Below are 18,844 nucleotides of genomic sequence, written 5' to 3' on the forward strand. Positions count from 1 at the left end.
GCTCCTATGATGCTGCTCGGCCTGCTGTGTTCATCCAGCTCTACACCTTGTTATCTCAGATTCTCCAGCATCTGCAGTTCCTACTATCTCTGATACAATTTTGGCTCAGCTGTAGCCTTTTAAGGATACTGTAAGGATACAATTTCAATCCAGATTCAGGAATCTGAGCAAACACCATAGGCTGACATTTCAGTGCAGTACTGAGGGAGGCCTTCAAGAAAGTGGGGGAGGGTGCAGGGCAATGTTCCTGCAATTTTTCTCTGCTGTGAATTGACTATTTATTGATCAACAGTCCCATTACAATGGCTGTAGGAAAGACACAAAGAAAAATGGATTGCATGCAGTCTAAGAGTTGAGCTGTAGATTCTGTGCCACTGGCTGTGTGACTGTGCATATGCAGAGCGACTGAAATTGAACACTCCCACCCCTGCTTTAGAATAGGATAGAATAGATGTAATGAACTGTCTTTGAAATACACAGTTCTCCTGGCATTCATTTCAAAATCAACACCACCAAAAGCCAGCCATCGCTGTTTGTGGGGACCATGCTATGCACAAATTAGCTGCCACTTATGTTTGCAGGACAGCAGTAACAGCCAATTTGTTGCTTGGTCATACAGATAAAACAAAAAAAAACAAAAAAAAATTGCTGCCAGAACTTTTCCAACTTGCACACTCACATTCACAAGAACACCAAATTTCAAAGAGTACAACAGATGAGAAAAAGCTGATTGGTAAGTCAGCTTTGACTGGTCAGGGAGTTGCCAGGGAGAATGCACAAGGGAGCTATTGTCCTTCACACTTTTGTTTAATTCAAAAAGGGAGCACAGTGCCTGTACAATTCCTTTTTCCCCCCGCCAGAGGTTGTTGTGAAAGTTCAATCAAGCGTAATCAAGTTTGAATTAAACACAAGTTTGGCGCAAATTAGCTCCATGGCACTTTGTCTGTATTTAATACAGAAAAAGGAACTCACTGCTCATGAAACACTGACACACACGTCTTGTGGACGGCAATGGCTTGAAATAAATAAAAATTTCTTCCTTCTTTCCATATGGGGATTAGAGTTGACAGAGGAGGAGGAGGAGAGAGAAAGGATTTTTTTTATAAGTATAAAAAGCAACAATTCTTAAAAGGATTTTATTCAAAGCATTAGTCATTCCATTTACAAAATATTGTGAAGATACATCAGATAACATAAATGAATACAATTGACTCCAGATCACATTTTCCAATATAATTTGCTCAGTTTAAAAGGGTGGGTGGGAAGGAAGGCAGCAGAAAGATGATAATTCAAGAGTCTTGGATTCTACCAGGCCAGAACTAGCAGCTGTACAATAAATTCATTTTCATATTGTATATATCCTTCAATATCTTTCACGTTGGTTCCCCAAAAAAAAAAAAAAGATAAATAATGGCTCCTTACCAGGCAGTGTGGGGTCTGTGCATGCTTTACCAGGCAGAAAAGTTCATATCTGTAGCCTTTATTTAAAAAGAGCAACAATCACAGAGATGCACATTGTTGGAACAAAATTAGGCACTGCGAGTCAATATTTTCACAATCTTCAGAAGAAGTGTTACATGCAAAGTCACTTTGGTCTGGATTCTTGTTTAACAGGTCCCATTAATCATCTCAGCTATTCATTTACTGCAGGCTCTCCATCTGTCTGACTCATCAGTTTAGACAAGTTAAATTGGCAGCTTCAACACATACATTCTTTGGATGCTGCCCTCAGCTCCTCAATTCCCTCATTACCCCCAGTGTATCCAGTTGGTGAAGAGCCTCCTCGTATCAATAGTCATCAAGACATGCAGAGATGGTAAGTTACAAACATATCATAAAAACAGGACTGAAAATATAAATTACACAAAATTAAGGCTCTCTCTCTTCCTGAGTAAATCCTTCTGTTAGCGAGTTGGTAATTGAGCACTTGTACTTGGCAAACATGACTTTTTTTGCTGCTGAGCACTCTTAATGACATTTTCTTGGCTTTCATGGGCTTCTTTTACTTTCTTAAAAAATACTTCATTAGATGGTGCAGTCAGGTAGTAACATTTCCTTCTGTGCCTAATTTTGTATTAGTTTCTTTTAAAAAAGGATTTCCTTCTTTAGATAGAAGAGGTAGGTCAAGCACATGAACTTTAATGATTTAAACGTTTTAACTTGGGAATCTGTAAATATATTTTGTTAACTTACTGCAAACAAACCTACATTAGTCTCCAAAATGAAAATCCTAATTACTTGGCACAACTTAACTTATTGGTAATAAATCTCACATTTGCTGTTCTTTCTAAAGATTAATTGCAAGCCTTTAGCATTATTTAGCTTCATTTAGCTAATTGCAAGCTTTTTTTTCCTCCCTTGATACTTCGGCACTAAATGTGTGCTTAAAAACAAAAAATCAAGGCGTGGGCTTCCAAATGGTCCTTTTGTGCAACAGGTGGAATACACAGAAATTAGATAGTGAATGGTTTAAGTGAAACTGCAGGGATTTTTTCCAAGCTAATGCATTTCTTTATTTGATCATTTGAGCTTTAAGGTGACTAATTGGAACCCTTTAACACAGAACCATCTTACCTACCTTAAAAGAGACACACCATTTAATACAGCTGGCTGCGTTTAACTGTACATCCCCAATGCCATACTCTTTACAATGGACATTGATTTTCTTTGGGCAAACATTAAAACAGGCTGTCAGAAATATCTTTTTAAAAAATTCCCCCAGTTAGGCAGACCAGATGAAGTTATAACCTATTGTTATACAAGTTGTATTCTATTGAGGCTTAACAAAAACGTATTTTGCATTCAATAATTAATCTTCTAATCAAAAGCACAGCTATGTTTAGGGTATTTGCTTGTATAAGTAAAAACACGGTGGACCAGAAAAGAGTTTTTAATAAATCGGCTCCAAGCATTATCAAGCTATACGGATGACACAGGAGAGGTCTGGGCTCTCAAAAGCAGAATTGGAAGATTCATCAATATCCTCTGCAATCATCACCCCTCAATTAAGCTTAAAAGTACAACATATAGGAAAGCATTACATTGCTAGAGATGGAGACACACAAAAAACCATTGCCCTAAACTCCCAAAGGTCTTTTTGGAGAATCTCATAAGGCATTCAGACATCTATACTAACCAAGCCAAACTCAGGACAGATACTGCCCCAGGTGAACTGTATGCCCTCAAAGGCAGGCACAGATGCTGTACAAATTCGAAGCTTTGAGAAAAAATTTCATGGAGCTTTAAATAGCTAATTTACCTAGTTTATCTACCATCAACTGTAAACCTCAAATGCAAACCTAGTCCTAATTTATCTAGGTTATCAGTGCCCAACAGCAGGAGCTATTTCTTACCTTCCTTCAAAACTGCCACCTCTCCAAGTCACTGGTGACGGCAACAGCAAGACCAACCAGAATAACTGTTCCAGTTTTTCTAAGCACAAGTTCCCACACTCCTGCCCTCGGCACTTTTCCAATCACAAATTGTGTCTCAAGGAGCAACAAGCTCAAAAAGAGAGGAAGCGAGTGATTGGAGAAGCTGGAGCATTTGGCAGGGGAGAGACAGAAACTGTAATTGGAGGAGTTTACTCCTCAGATTCTGCCTCACCTTATACAAGGGAGAATTTTCTCTCACATGCCACCCGTGAAATTTCCTGTGGGCTTTTTAGGGCAAATTCACCTGCTGCCCCCATTTTGAAGCCTGATTGGGTCCAGTAAATGCCTCAGCTTCCCATGCTCAGCTCCAGATAACCTTACATGATGGGCCCAGTTGAGACAAGTCACGTGGAACTTTGCTGTTTGTGTGCAGCTAGATTGTATTTTTAATTAAAAGGCCAAGTTACATTTACCCTGATCACAACTAGCAAAGGGGAGGAGGAAGTGTTGGACATATTGACTTTCATCTACCCTCACTTTTGTGGAATTTACCCCTAACAGAGAAAATCCACAGACAATGTGACAACAGACTATCTGAAACCTGGAAGAATCTCAGCGGCTACTTTGGGAGACTTGTCATAATCAGGATCCAGGAACAATCAAAATAAGGCCACATCATCCACACGAATCAGCAAAGTGTGAGCTACAAACTGAGAGACACTGGAGATTAGTAAATTGATACTTCTTCCAGGTAAATTATCCTTCTTTAAAATAGGTACAACTACTACAAATAAAATAGAACTCCTCTCTCCCAACTTCCCTCTCACTGTGGTTAATGTATTTAAAGCTGTGGATGCTAGTAGCCTGACAGTTTGTCTCACAGGCAGTTTGGGCATAGTAGGTTTCAATGAAAATATTTACTTACAGCTTTATTATTGGACATTGTTAGTTGTTTGGTCATTGACTATGTGAATTCGTAAGTGCCCACTGAGCATATACCTTTGATAATATACACCAGCAGTTGAAAGTGAAAACAAAGATGGAGCACCTCCAGACTAAATACGGAATCAATCTTTCTCAATGGGTTGTGGGTACAAGTGCAAAGGCAGAGACCAAGAGCACTTAACCTTGGCCAACACTCTAATGCAACATTGACTGAATACTGTGCAGTTCCCTTGTTAAGATCAACCTTTCAACCAAAGGTCTATTTGTCCTGTCAGCAGGGTGTAAATAAAATCCTATGACTGTTTTGAAAGAAATAAGTTTGATTTCCCCTCAATATCCCAGCTAAATTTTATCCCTCGATTACTAAAGCAATATAACAATGCTGTTTTCAGAACCTTGCTGTGCCCACCCACACCCTTCTTCAAGTAGTAGTGATGTGGGATGTTTTACGTTATGTCCACCTTCGATAACAGACGGGGATTCAGTTTAACATCTCATCCAAGAGATGACATCTCCAACAGGGCAGACCTCCCTCAGTTTTGCAATAATTAGCATCTATTTAGTCCTCAGTTTTCTGGGCAGGGATACACAATCCTCTGTCATGGGCAGGAGTATGATACAACCAAATCAAATTTAATAAATATCTGAAGTAGAACTGCTCTGTACCTTGAATCATGAAGGCTAATTACTATAAATGGGCATATTCTGAAAGCCTGTACATACCTTCACATTAATTCCAGACAAATGCTTCCACTGTATCTTTGCAGCTGCATACAAGCCCCCAGTGTTAGAAATAGTCAGCTCTCTTACTTTGAAATAAAATGTTTCAAGTTCCAAAGATCTTCAGACAGCTCCTTCCAAACCCATGATCACTTGCACCTAGAAGGACAAGGGCAGCAGATACATGGGGACACCACCCCCTCCAAGTTTCCTCCAAAGCCACTCACCATCCTGACTTGGAAATATATCACCGTTCCTTCAATATTGTTGGGTCAAAATCCTGGAACTCTCTCCCTATGGGCATTGTGGGTCAACTTACAGAATGAGGACGACAATAGTTCAAGAAAGCAGCTCACTTCCACCTTCTCAAGACGGGCAATAAACGCTGGCCTGCCAATGACACCCACATTCCACAAGTGATAAAAAATATACAACAGACAAGTCTAGGGAACATATTAGAGATGTACACGTAATCTACTTTATTACAGCAACATACATCACAAAAGAATCTTTAAGTGCTTTCTGGTCAAGTATCTCATTGTCATTAATACATAAGGGTAGTCACAGAGGATCCTATTCAAGCCCTTGTCCAAATCATTTGCTATTTGATGGTGAACCTCCTCTTATTCACCCCTTCTCAATATAGGCACTCTGGTGCATCAGCAACAGTTTACATCACCATGTTGAAGCTGCAGCTAGACACCAGCTCAAGGAGTCAATCTCAGAATTGACCTTCCATTCTCACTGTAGTTTTCCTGCTTTCCTCAATCTCTCCCAAAGCAGCAGACAGCAGAAATACAGGAGTGGAGGGTGCTCCTTGGTGATGGGGCACATCACTGCACACAAACGTGGTTCAGCTGTAGCACGTTCATCCCTGTGACAGAAGATAGTGAGCAAATCTCACACTTGAAACCCAAGCTCAAAAAAAATTGAGTCTGATCTTGCAGTACTGAGGATGTTCCACCCTGTCGGAGGTACCATATTTTGGATGAGCTGAAGTAAAATATCACAATAGCCATGACCCATTCCACGGAACATTGCTCAGGAAGATTAAAAAAATTAGAAATAAATCCATATAAAGAATCAGATAAATTATTAGGCATACCTTTGATGTAATTTAGAGAATCCATAATTACTACATCTTCTTTATTGATTTTCCTGATGAAAAATAGAACAGGATATAGTGACCAGGATGTGTAACTTGAACATACACTATGTTGTTTAAAAAGTTCACTATTATTGGACACTTTAGAGTTCCATTTAAAAACAGTTCCAACCTAAAATTCACAATCAAGTTTGCTACAAACACAAGGATATTGAGCAGGAGTAGGCTTTTCAGCACCTTCAGCCTGCCCCGCCATTTAAAAACAAAAACACAACTGATCTGATTGTAACTTCAACCCCACATTCCCATCTATTATTGATAACTTTTCATCTCTTTAAGAAGAATCTACTTACTTCTACCTCAAATATATTCAAAAGGTTCTGCTTCTGAATCTTTTTAGAAACAGCAAGTTCCAAACACTCATGGCCCTCAGGAAAAAGTTGTCTCAACTCTTTTAAAAATATAGAGTGTTGCCAATTTAAAATAATGATTCTGCCACAAGAGGAAACACGCTGTCTACGCATACCCTGTCAAGACCCCTCAAGATCGTACAAGTTTAAATCAAGTTGCCTCTTGCTCTTCTAAATTCCAGTAGATACAAGTCTGGTCTGTCTAATGCTGCTTCTTAAGGCAACCTCTTCGTTACTGGTACTAATCTGGTAATCCTTATCGGAATTGCTTCCAATGTATTCATATTCTTCCTTAAAAAGGAAACTAATTCTAAACGTTTATTAGATGTGGTCTTAATAGTGCGCATAGCCTCCCTACTTTTGTATTCAATTGTTCAAACTCCTATTCTGTTTCCATCCCTATCCAAATAGGTTTGTTATTTTCCTCCCCAATTAAGCAGTGCATATTATCCAGCCCATTGCATGCTAATGGCTTATTTCCAATTGTTCACCAATGGTATTTCAAGTTTTTTCTCACTTTGTAAGCCAGGGCAAATATGACTGCTCTGCCTAACATTTGCACTAAAGCAAAATTAGTAACATAGGGGAGGTGTCAAACCAAATTTTTATTGATATCCATCCATCTCCTCAATGACAATTGATGCTTAGGTTCAAGCATTAGTAGGGTACTGGTTGTGCCACTCAACAGTAATCTAGTACGGCAACTTGCTTTCATTATCTAAGAGTGCTGGCATTCTATCCAATCATGAAAGGCTGAGCTTTCTAAGGTTGGTAAAGCTGGGGAAAATATGTCAGAGGGGGAAGAAAAAGAAAAGAAAGTTTCCACTCAATTACATGCTGTTGGCAAATGATTGAATGCCGCCAGCAGACACAGACAAAAGTAATGTTCTTTGGTTTTTAGAGGAGTCAGTTCTGAACACAAACTCCGAGAAGTTTGTCTCCATTAGTCAGACTGAAATCAATCATCAAAAAGAGTCATTTAACCTTTTAGGGGACTGCTGGATTTCAAACCCTACAATAAATCCCAAGTCTGGGAGGTGCATTAGGTAACATCTTTGTTATAGGGTCATACAGCATGGAATCAGAACCTTCAGTCCAATCTGTCCATGTCGAACATAATCCCAAACTAAACTAGTCCCACCTGCCTGCTCCTGGCCTATATCCTCCCAAACCTTTTCCTATTCATGCACTTATCAGAATGTCTTTTAAATGTTGTAATTGTACCCAGATCCACCTCTTCCTCAGGAAGTCCATTCCACACGTGAACCACCCTCGTGTAAAAAAATTTGCCTCCATGTCTTTTTTAAATCTCTCTCCTCTCACCTTAAAAATGTGCCTTCAAGTCTTCAAATCTCTCATCCTAAGGAAAAAACAACTGTCATTAACCATATCTATATCCCTCATGATTTTATAAACTTTTAAAAGGTCACTTCTCAAACTCCTACACTCCAGTGAAAAAGGTCCCAGCCTTTCTTTACCACTTCTTCTTGAATCCTGTTTAGAACCTGCTTCAAATTGAGGTGAAAGAAAGACAATTTGCCCAAGATCCATAGACACCACCTTCCAAAACCACAAACATGTCCATCCAGAAGGACAAGGGTAGCAGATACGTGGGAACATCACCACCTGCAAGTTCCCCTCCAATTCAGTCACCATCCTGACTTGGAAACATATCACTGCTCCTTCACTGTCACTGGGTTAAAATCCAGCAACTACCTGGATGACAGCATTGTGGGTCGACCGATTGCAAATGGACTGCTGCAGTCTTAGAAGGTAGTTGACTGATTAATGAGCGATGCTAACAGCATGAATTCTAAGAAAACCCTGTGGTCTGTTTAGCCACACTGCTTTCCCCAGTCTTCTTCTTCAAGTTTATCACCTGTATTGTGCGTTATGCGTTTGATGTTCAGACTTCAATTTCTGATTTCCCTCAGATTTAGTGGGTGAAGAAACTCCAGTCTCTTTCATTCTAGAAAATCTTGGAATTGACTGTTTCATTTTTGATCTGATTAAGTAAATTTAACTGAATTGTGATGCTTACATACTAAAAATATTTGCTGCGACTGTTGTAACTCAAATTACAGAATTAATTAGTTCTCAATTTCCTGCCCTCTTCAGAATTGACTACAAAGTACACCAAAAGAGCATTCCAGCATACTATGCTTCAAGTACTAGTTGAGACTGCAACAAGGGCAATTTACCTCATCTGTTAGTGACAATAAATCTCAAGTGAGCAATAAAGCACTGCCCTGATGTAAAAGTGACACAGACTTTACAAGGATCTCCCTGATGACTATTTTACTTGTCTAATTGATGTTTGAATTGCAGAAATTTCTGCTTTGTTGCAAAATTGTCCCTTCCACTTGTCTGATGGTTTTGCAGTGAGAAGAGAGCATAAATTATGAATGATCATTACTGAAGCAGAAGCTGTTTATTGGATTTTAAAAAAAATCTTCTATGGCTCTTCTGGATTTTTCAGAGGCTAGAATTTGGTGTTGGAGCCCCGTTTTCATTTTCACCAGCTCCTTTAAATCAGTAGAACTAGAATACATTGGTGCTGATTATATTTTTAAACTTCCAGGAGGAACAGCAGCACAAAATTCAAACTCCACAAGACAAATGAGCAGTAGTGCATCTCCTACCACCACACTAGGGCAGGAAGTCTGTGCTATTAATGCCATCCACCTGCACCTGGAACTGGAAAACAGCACCCACTCTGTCCATCAGTGCACTCGATGTCCCACTCCCATCACTACCACCTTGGCGCTGTGGTCACTGCCCTGCTTGTCACTGCACCAACCTGCTAACCAAATGAGGGGTTCTTTTTAAAACAGAATCACTGGATACAAAATCTTCCTGACAGTATTGCAGAGTGCTTACTCATTGAATAAGCAGGAAAGCACAACCTATAATAGTTTTAGTCATCACTAGGTTATGGAAATAAGCAGAGAGATGCGGTGACAATGGCAAAGAGGTCACAGGGACTACAATTTAATGGGCAGCGAGTCTGCTCCTTGTGGTTGTGATGGCAGCAAACATAGCAAATGAATTAATCTAATCTATTTTGTCATATTGTATTGGCCAGGACACGGAGAAGATCTTTGTTCTTTTACTTGAAAACAACCCTGGGCTCTTCCACATTTAGAGGTTTGTGGTTCACAGTCTTATCAGAAAGACAGTTCCTGGAACTCTGAATGCTCTAAGAATTGCCAGTAAAGCACCAAAGATTATGAATTCAAGATTCTGAAGTGAGATTTGTACAACCTTCTCAATCAGAGGCACAGAGCAACCAAGAGTATTCTCAGAGTCTGTTCCATGACACACTTCATGATACTCTCAATTCTAGAGTCATTCAGCACAGAAACAGACCCTGCAGTCCAACTCATCTGCATCGACCAGATATCCTAAACTGATCTAGTTTCATTTGTCGACTTTTGGCTCATATTCCTCTAAACCCTTCCTATTCATATACCCATCCAGACTGCCTTTTAAATGTTGTAATTGTACCAGCCTCCACCACTTCCTCTGGCGGTTTGTTCCACACACACACACAGACACACACACACACCACCCTGCATGAAAAAGTTACCCCTTAGGTCCCTTTTACATCTTTCCCCTCTCACCTTAAACCTATGTCCTCTACCTTGGGGGAGAAAAACCTTGGCTGTTCACCCAATCCATGCCCCTCGTGATTTTATAAACTCCTATAAGATCACCCCACAGCCTCCTATGCTCCAGGCAAAAAAAAAGCCCCAGCCTATTCAGCCTCTCCCTATATCTGAAACCCTTCAATCCTGGCAACATCCTTGTAAATCTTTACTGAACCCTTTCAAGTTTCACAATATCCTTCCTATAGCAGGGAGACCAGAACAGTACACAGTATTCTAAAGAGTGGCCTCACCAATGTCCTATATAGCCACAAAATGACATCCAACTCCTATACTCAGTGCACTGACCAATAAGGTCAGTGCCAAACATCATCTTCACCAACTTGCAAGTCCATTTTCAAGGAAGTGTGCACCGGCACCCCTAGATCTCTTTGTTCAGCAAAACTCCCCAGGGCCCTGTAGAAGTCTTGCCATGGTTTGCCTTATCAAAAATTCAATACTTCACACTTACCTAAATTAAACTCCATCTGCCACTCCTCACCCCATTGGCCCATCTAATTAAAGTCCCATTGTACTCTACTTCTTCACTGTCCACTACACCACCTATTTAGTTAGTGTCATCTGCAACTTACTAATGAGAGCTCCTATATTCTCATCCAAATTGTTTATATAAGTGACAGAAAGCAGCGGATCCAGTGCCAAACCTTGCGGCACACCGCTGGTCACAGGCCTCATGGCCGAAAAACAACCCTCTACCACCATCTTCTGTCTCCCATCTTCAAGCCAAATTTGTATCCAATTGGCTAGCACCCTCCTTGGATTCCACAGTATCTAACCTTGCTAACCAGTCTACCATGCAGAACCTTATGAACACCTTGATGAAGTCCATATAGACAACGTCTACCACTCCGCCTTCATCAAACTTCTTTGTCACTTCTTCAAAAACACTCAATCAAGATAGCGAGACACAAATTCCCATGCACAAAGTCATGCTGATTATCCCTAATCAGCTCTTGCCTTTCCAAATGCATGTAAATCCTGTCCCTCAGAATCCCCTCCAACAACTTATCCCCCACTGATGTCAGGCTCACTGGTCTGTAGTTCCCCGGCTTTTCCTTACCATCTTTCTAAAGTAACGGCACCACATTAACCACTCTCCAGTCTTGTGGTACCATGCCCTTGGCTGTCAATTATACAAATATCTCAGCAAGGGGCCCAACAGTCTCTTCCCGAGCTTCTCAAACCTCTGGGATACACCTGATCAGATGTATCTAACCGTTATGTATTTTAAGACCTCTAATACCACCTCTTCAGTAACATAAACACTTTTCAAGACATCACTATTTATTTCCTCAAGATCCCCATCTTCCAGGTCTTTCTCCACAATAAATTTTGACACAAGATATTCATTTAGTATCTCACCCATCTCCTGTGATACGACACAAACAAACAGTCTTGTTGAATTCTTTACGGAAATATTTAAAAAACCAATTTGTCAAATTTTTTGCACCTTAAGACTGCAACTGTTCAGATGGACCAATGTCTCCAGAGGTAATTCAGGGATGGCAAGAGCAGATACATGTCATGTTACAATTAGGATGGATATAGGAAGCAGATAAGTGACAGATGCTATTTGCATTTTTAAAAATATTTACTCATTTGACGTGGACATCGCTGGCTGAGCCAGTATTTATTACCCATCTGAAATGTCCTCTGGAGTCAACCACTTGGTTGTGGATCTGGAGTCAAATGTAGGCCAGTCCAGGTAAGAATTGTCAGATTTCCTTCCCTAAAGCTACAGTGAATCAGATTAGTTTTTAAAACATTCGGCAATGAGTTCATGATCGTCATTAGGCCAGCTCTTTTCTTCAGATTTTACTGAATTCAAATTTCACCATCTGCCATGGTGGGATCTGAAGCCACGTCCCCAGAACACTGGCCTGGGGTTCTAGATTGCTAGTCCAATGACATTACTGCTACCTGCCCAGTACAATACTGCCAAAGGAAGAACTGACAAAGAATTGGCATAGGTAGTAATTGATTTCTGCTGCAGAGCAGCAACAAATGAATGGAGCTACTAGGCAAAGTACTGAAACACAAATTGATACAGTTTTAAATATACCATATTTGTTTCCCAATGCAAAGGCAAAGACACGAACTGCAGTCATGTGTTACATGTACCTTTCCACTTCGGCTTTCAGTGATCCTCGCAGATCCTTCTCCTTCCGAGAATCTATAATACATACAGTGATCAATAAATTCTTGTTTAGTCTCACTTCTATCTATTTAAATTCCAGACAGATGCAAAGTTACATTAATTATGCTCTTTCAAAAACAGATTAATCTCTCCTGTACAAAGGTTTCAATAAGTAAAAATGAGGAAAGATTATTGAGCAATGCAGTTTTCAAATCAACCTGCCCACCCTACAGTGCATTATAACAAACAACACCACTACAAGATCCAGCCAAACAATGTTTGCACTAGGAAAAGTGAAATGGGACTTAAGATGAGCAAACTTTTCATTTCTACATTCTTAACTTTGACAGGGTCTGTTCATTTTTTTCCCCAACTTATTAATTTGTTTTGACTGAAAAGCCATGTAATGTTTCAAATAACCATGCTTTTAAGGCCTCTAAGGGATTGCTGCATTGTCACCATTTATCCATGAGCTGGTTCAGTGCCCACATCCTTCTGAGCATCTACTGTCCCCTCCTATGAATCCACACAACAAGACATTTGTGAATAAACCAGAAAACTAAGGAACTTGAGACTTTATTTCTCTCTACAATGGCATTACAGCATTTTGTAATACAGGAATACTGCATCATTGAAGAATATTTTCACTTGTCCGTGGCAAGTGCAGAAAAGGAAGTTTATGGCAGTGAATGGACAATGAGAGAAAACTCTAGTTACAAAAATTATCTTAATTCTCAGAAAAAAAAGAATTATACAAATTCTCAAGTGTGCTGAAATTGTTTTTCAAGCTCACAAAGTAATTTCAGAATTTTAAAAATGTTTATTATCTCCTCTTTGCCTTTCCTGCTTCAAATAATCTCAGTATCTCACCATTCTGTTCACAATTAATTTATCCTCACAAGTGTACAATGCACACACTCTAATAGCCTTTACGTACTGTAGTTGTAAAAACTGCGTACAGCAGACAAATTGTGGCCAACCTATTACCTCTCAATATGTCTGAGTTATCTCAGAAGTCCTCCAATCTGTGCCCTGATTTATAAAACTCTCCGTCATTCTGCAGCTTTTAACTCCTTCAATTGCATGCTTATTTTGATTTGTTCAAGGTGTACATTCATCAGCTTGGTAACATAACCAGTTAAAAACATTCAGCAAATTGTTAACTGCATCAACAGCCCCATTACTACCTATAGTGCACAGCCTATATTGCCCCTTTACTCCAGCCAACTACACTAAGCAAACATTACCACTTGAATTAGAAAATGGAACTATTAAGTACAAAGTAAATGCACAGCAGTTTGTGGTAAATAAGTTGGTCAATTTAAGACAAACAATAAGAAATGATGGCTGATGTGATGTACAATCATTAGGATAGAGATGGCCAGAAATAATATTTTGTGGAGATGAAGGATGTTTTAACAAGAAGAACTTAGAACAAGGGGAAACAGAATATAAAAGGTGGGTCATTAAATCCACTCTCCTGTCTGCCTCAGAAAGCTGGGTGATATGTAAAAGATCTGCAGAAAAAAAAAGGTCTTTGAAATGTGGTTTAAAAGACGGAAGCTAAAAATTCCATTAACAGACCATAGACAAAATGTTTGAAATTGCAACTGCAAAAACAAAAATGGGAAGAAAAAGGACTCAGTGATATCCAGCAAAGAAAGTGTCACTATTTTGGCTATTTGATCAGAGCTGAGAAGCTACCGAGATCTCTTCTAAAGGAGAGAGTGGAGGACTGCAGAGACTAGGGTGTGGTTAGATGAAGAAGGTTACAGAGTGGTTGCAGATGAACTACACTGGATGTGTGAAGATGGAGCAAGACAGATGAGTGCGGTCCCATGACAGCACACCACCTGGCAGGAGTAGCTACAGACAGCAGCAATAAATGCAAGGGATTACACCCATGGGCCCTGGTCCAATTATGCTGTATACCTTAACTCCATTTCTCGTGAAGACTACATTTGGTCTTGTCACCCATTCTGCAATAATCACCAGAGGGTTAACTTTAAAGTTACTGCAGTAAATTCAAATTACTTTGTAAGTAATTTAAGTTATCGGCTTTGGCGGCACAAGTGTCGTTGGTGAGCCAGCTCGGCGCTCAGGACTCTTTTTCCAGTTATATCCTTTATCCTTTTAATTCTTAAACTATTCAAAATGGCGCCGAATTGTGGCGACTTTTGAAGGTTTTCATTGTATTTTACTGTATTATTCACTGTAAAATGCAAGTGACAATATATCAAATTATGAATCATAACTCCCTGCCAGTTGTGCTGCATATTTTTATTTAAGCATTACGGCAATTTGTCAATTTTTGAGAGATTGGAGAAATTACGGGCTGGATGGCACGAGAGTATTCAGCAAACGGAGTCATTACACTCCCCAGATGGGACAGCCACTGGATTAGACAGAAGGTGAGTTGCACAACCTATCCTAACTTTACTCATCAAAATATAATGTATAGTAAAAATTGAGCAGGGTGTAAAACCAAACCAATCTTACAAGTTACCCAACTGGCAATTTTGGTTAAAATGGGGCACAGTATAAAAATCAATGTAATCAACGCTCATCAATAATTCCAAGGTATGCTAATAAAACTAATGTGAAAAAGAGCATTTTTCCCTTTTGTCTCTGTTGCAAACACTTTCAGTTGTAGCAAAGTGGGAACTGCTAAAATTCAGTAACCAAATGCAGTTAAACAAGACATATCCTTCCTACCAAGACATAGTTCAAATATGCAGTGCCACTCTTACTGCAGTCTTTACAATTATACGATATTCATAAACAGATGCAGATACAGCACAATTAGTACCCCATAGACCACAATTTTTTTTTTTAAAAAAAGCCAGAGATTTCCCTGGCCAAGTTAATGCCTGAATCTAGCAAACTTGTCAGTGGAGAGGAGACTGGCTAAAGGTCCTGAAGCCATTGGTTATGTTACAGCAAGGTATTAAAATCGGGAAAGTACTACACATAGAACATAGAACATAGAACATTACAGCGCAGTACAGGCCCTTCGGCCCTCGATGTTGTGCCGACCTGTGAAACCAATCTGAAGCCCATCTAACCTAAACTATTCCATTATCATCCATATGTTTATCCAACACAGGATGCCACATGAACCAGTTTTGGGGCCCACTATTTTTGAGAATTATCAATGACTCGGGATTCAGAGATGGAATGCAAAGATCAAAATTACAGACACACTTGATTAGCTTGTCCATAGGGAAGAATAAAAAATGTGATGCAAGTAGTACCAGCATGACGGCAAAATAGCTTCAAGATAAAGGCAAAGCAGGACACTGAATCTGAATCTGAACAGTCACTAGCAGAAACAAAGCAAGTACAATTTTACAGAGAAAGACTTGTATTATATAGTGTGGTCACATGAACACAAGCATCAAGAGCAGAGGAGGTTATTTGGTCTCAAATCTGCTTCTTCTTTTTAATAGGAACACTTAATCAGATTATGGCCTCATCTCCCCAGTTTCCCCATAACTCTTGTGCTATTCAAAAATCTGTCTTAATTCAGCCTTGAACATATGCAATGATCCAGCCTCCAATGATCTGAGAAAGTCAATTCCACTGACTGACAACGTTTGGGGAGAAAACAAATTCCTCCCTACCCAAGTCTTAAATGGAAAACCCCTTGTTGTTAAGCTGTCATCCCCCTCATCCAGTTTTAGACTCTACCATGAGGAAGAGCATCCTCTCAGCATTCACCCGGTCAAATCCCTTGGAATCTTAAATGCTTCAATAGGACCACCTCTCATTTTGCTAAATCTCAATGACAACCCCCTATCTGCATCCACCTATCACCATCCCACCCACATTCCCTCAACCCCCACACCCCTCCCTCCCCCCCCCCCCCCCCTCATAAAGGGTGTAAACCCGAAACGGCGACTTTCCTGCTCCTCTGATGCTGCCTGACTTGTTGTGTTCCGCCAGCTCCACACTGTATTGACCCTGACTCCAGTATCTACAGTTCTTGCTATCTCCAGTATAGGCCTAACCCCTCCTCATAAAACAACCCTCGCTATCAGCTGCAATAGGTTTCAAAGCATGTAAGAAGCAAGATAGAAGTCCAGTCACTACGGTAATACAGGAAAGCAACAGCTAATTTGAACATAACTTCCATAACTGCAATAGGTTTACCAGCTCATAGAACAATCATGAAGTTTTTACCATTCAGCCTTTCATCCCTGCACCACAAACACGCCACCCCGTTCTAATTCCATTTCCGAGTTCCAGATTAGTAGCTTGCAGCTTACAGCATCTCAGGCAGACATCCAAGTTCCTTTGAAGTGATTTGGAGGTTTCTACCTCAACCACAAACTGGATAGCAAATTCCAGACACCCAACACCAACACTCCCTCTGCTAGTTCTTCCTGCTGTACAGACCTCCAGAGTCCATGCATGGCAGCTGCTTCCAGAAACTGATTGGTATCTACGGAACCTCCCAGCAGCTGGGCAGTCATACAGTTTAGAGGAAAGGCTGCCCACCACCACCAACCCCCTCTTCCCCTTTGGGTGAAAAAGCTTTTCATGTCCATTCTAAACCCTCTATCAATCATCTCAAATCTGTGTTTCTGGAAACTGACCTCTCTGCTGGGGGAAATAGATCTTCCTGTTCACTTTAAGCCCTTTAATTATTTTGTATTTCTCAATTAAGTCATGTCTCTGCTTCCTCTGTTTTAAGGAGAACAGCCCTAGACTATCCAATCTTTCTTCACTTCTGCAATTTTCAAGCTCTGGCAACATTCTTGTAAATCTAGCACTCTCTCTAGAACACTGATGTCCTTTCTGTAATGTGGTGAAAGAGCTGTACAAACAACTCTAGGTGTGGCCTAAGCAGTTCCAATCTTGCATCCCGCATTTGTGTTTAATATCCTATCCAATAAAAGGATAGAATCACACCTGACAGCAATAGACTTTGGTCCTCCTACACCTCCTGGAACATTCAGCTTCAACCTCTTAACATGTTCAGGTATCCACTGGAGGCTGCTAATGATTCTGGGCTGGAGTAGTCCCCTTAGAAGCAAAAGCTCCATTTTACAGAAAAAATAACCATGGAAAATAAAAGAGATAATGAACAGCATAAAATTACCTTTAGAGACCTGTGGACGTGCACTCCAAGGTCCCTCACTTTTTCTACTCATCTCAATATCTTCCTATTTATATCTTTGCTCTGTTTGCCCTCCCCAAATGCATAACTTCACACTTCTTTGAACTGAATTCCATTTGCCGCTTATCTACCAACTCAATCAATAGATATCATCCTCTAGTCAGAAGCCATTTTCCTCACTCGCAACAACACAGACAATTTCACATTGTCTGCAAAATTTACCAATCATGCCTCCCACGTACAAGTCTAAGTTATTAAGATATACCACAAAGAGCAAGTAAGCCACACTAAGCCTTGTGGAAACTGCTTTCCATTGCAAAAACATCCATCCTCCTCCATATTTGCTTCCTGTCATGGAGCCAAATTTGGATCCAAATCCCCTGTATTCTATTGACTTTAATTTTTCTGACTAATCCGCCATGACAGACCTTGTCAAAAGCCTCGCTGAAATTCATGTAGATGAATTCAATCCACTACATTTTATCCTTAAAACATTCAATTCAGTTACTAAGACAACATTCCCGGATCAAAACCACGCAGGCTATCTATGATTAATCAATGCATTAAGTAATAGCTCATCCTATCTCTCAGAACCGACCCTGGTAATTCACGAACTGCTAAAACCAAACTGACCAACTTATAATTATTTGGCTGATCTCTTATAGCATTTTTGAGTAACAGTCTGCTAGGGCTGGCTATGAATTAGCAGCAAAAAAAAAAGGTTGACAGCTACCCATGGCTAATGCAGCAGAATATGGCTGACAGTAGTTACAGGGCTTGGGAAAATATTTGCTTAACATAGTCTTCACAGGTAGAACAATGATAGCTCTGTATAATCCAGGTTACAGAATGTGCAGCTGCAGTTGCTTACATAGATAAGAACATTTCACACTAATTAGTTGTTTCTCTTGAATTACTTAATCAAATCTGTTACAATGAGAGTAGGTTTTAGTTAAGATTCTTCAGAATATAATAGATATAGATTCTGAAGTCGTTATAGAACCACATATCTACAAAAAAAATTCACTAAAGAACATTCTGAAGCTTTCTGTGTGCCTCATTGTACTGAGAAATGAAGCTGTACTGTATATCAACGTCAGCTGACACCACCCCTTGACTCGGACTCTATGGAAAATATGAGAGATCTAACACAGTTCAACATTCGCGCACCTCCAATCCCCTGGCACCCTGTCTGTATCTAGTGAGATGGGTAAAAAGTCCCTACAGCATTCACTATTTTCTCCCTGGGAGTACACCTTCCAAGGCAAGGCCATATGGGTAAACTCAGGAGTAGGAAGGATGCAATCACTTTGATGACATTGTACTCCAGACTTCCCAACAAAAAAAACCAGGTGTAATGATG

At 40.0% G+C, this 18,844-nt stretch overlaps 1 protein-coding gene across 1 annotated transcript in view; it reads right to left on the reverse strand.

Annotated features, from left to right (window-relative positions):
* kti12 (KTI12 chromatin associated homolog) overlaps positions 1-17,407 on the reverse strand; it is a 20,463-nt gene extending 3,056 nt beyond the window's left edge. The window contains exons 1-5 of the mRNA XM_048617023.1: positions 17,274-17,407; positions 16,958-17,091; positions 12,344-12,395; positions 6,145-6,197; positions 1,423-1,478 (exon numbers count right to left, since the gene is read on the reverse strand). Of these exons, the coding sequence (XP_048472980.1) occupies positions 1,423-1,478; positions 6,145-6,197; positions 12,344-12,395; positions 16,958-17,091; positions 17,274-17,407 (429 nt within the window). The remainder of the gene's footprint in view (positions 1-1,422; positions 1,479-6,144; positions 6,198-12,343; positions 12,396-16,957; positions 17,092-17,273) is intronic.
* Positions 17,408-18,844: the final 1,437 nt, after the last annotated feature.

This window comes from Rhincodon typus, chromosome 36, assembly GCF_021869965.1.
Source record: "Rhincodon typus isolate 14 chromosome 36, sRhiTyp1.1, whole genome shotgun sequence".
Taxonomy (NCBI): domain Eukaryota; kingdom Metazoa; phylum Chordata; class Chondrichthyes; order Orectolobiformes; family Rhincodontidae; genus Rhincodon; species Rhincodon typus.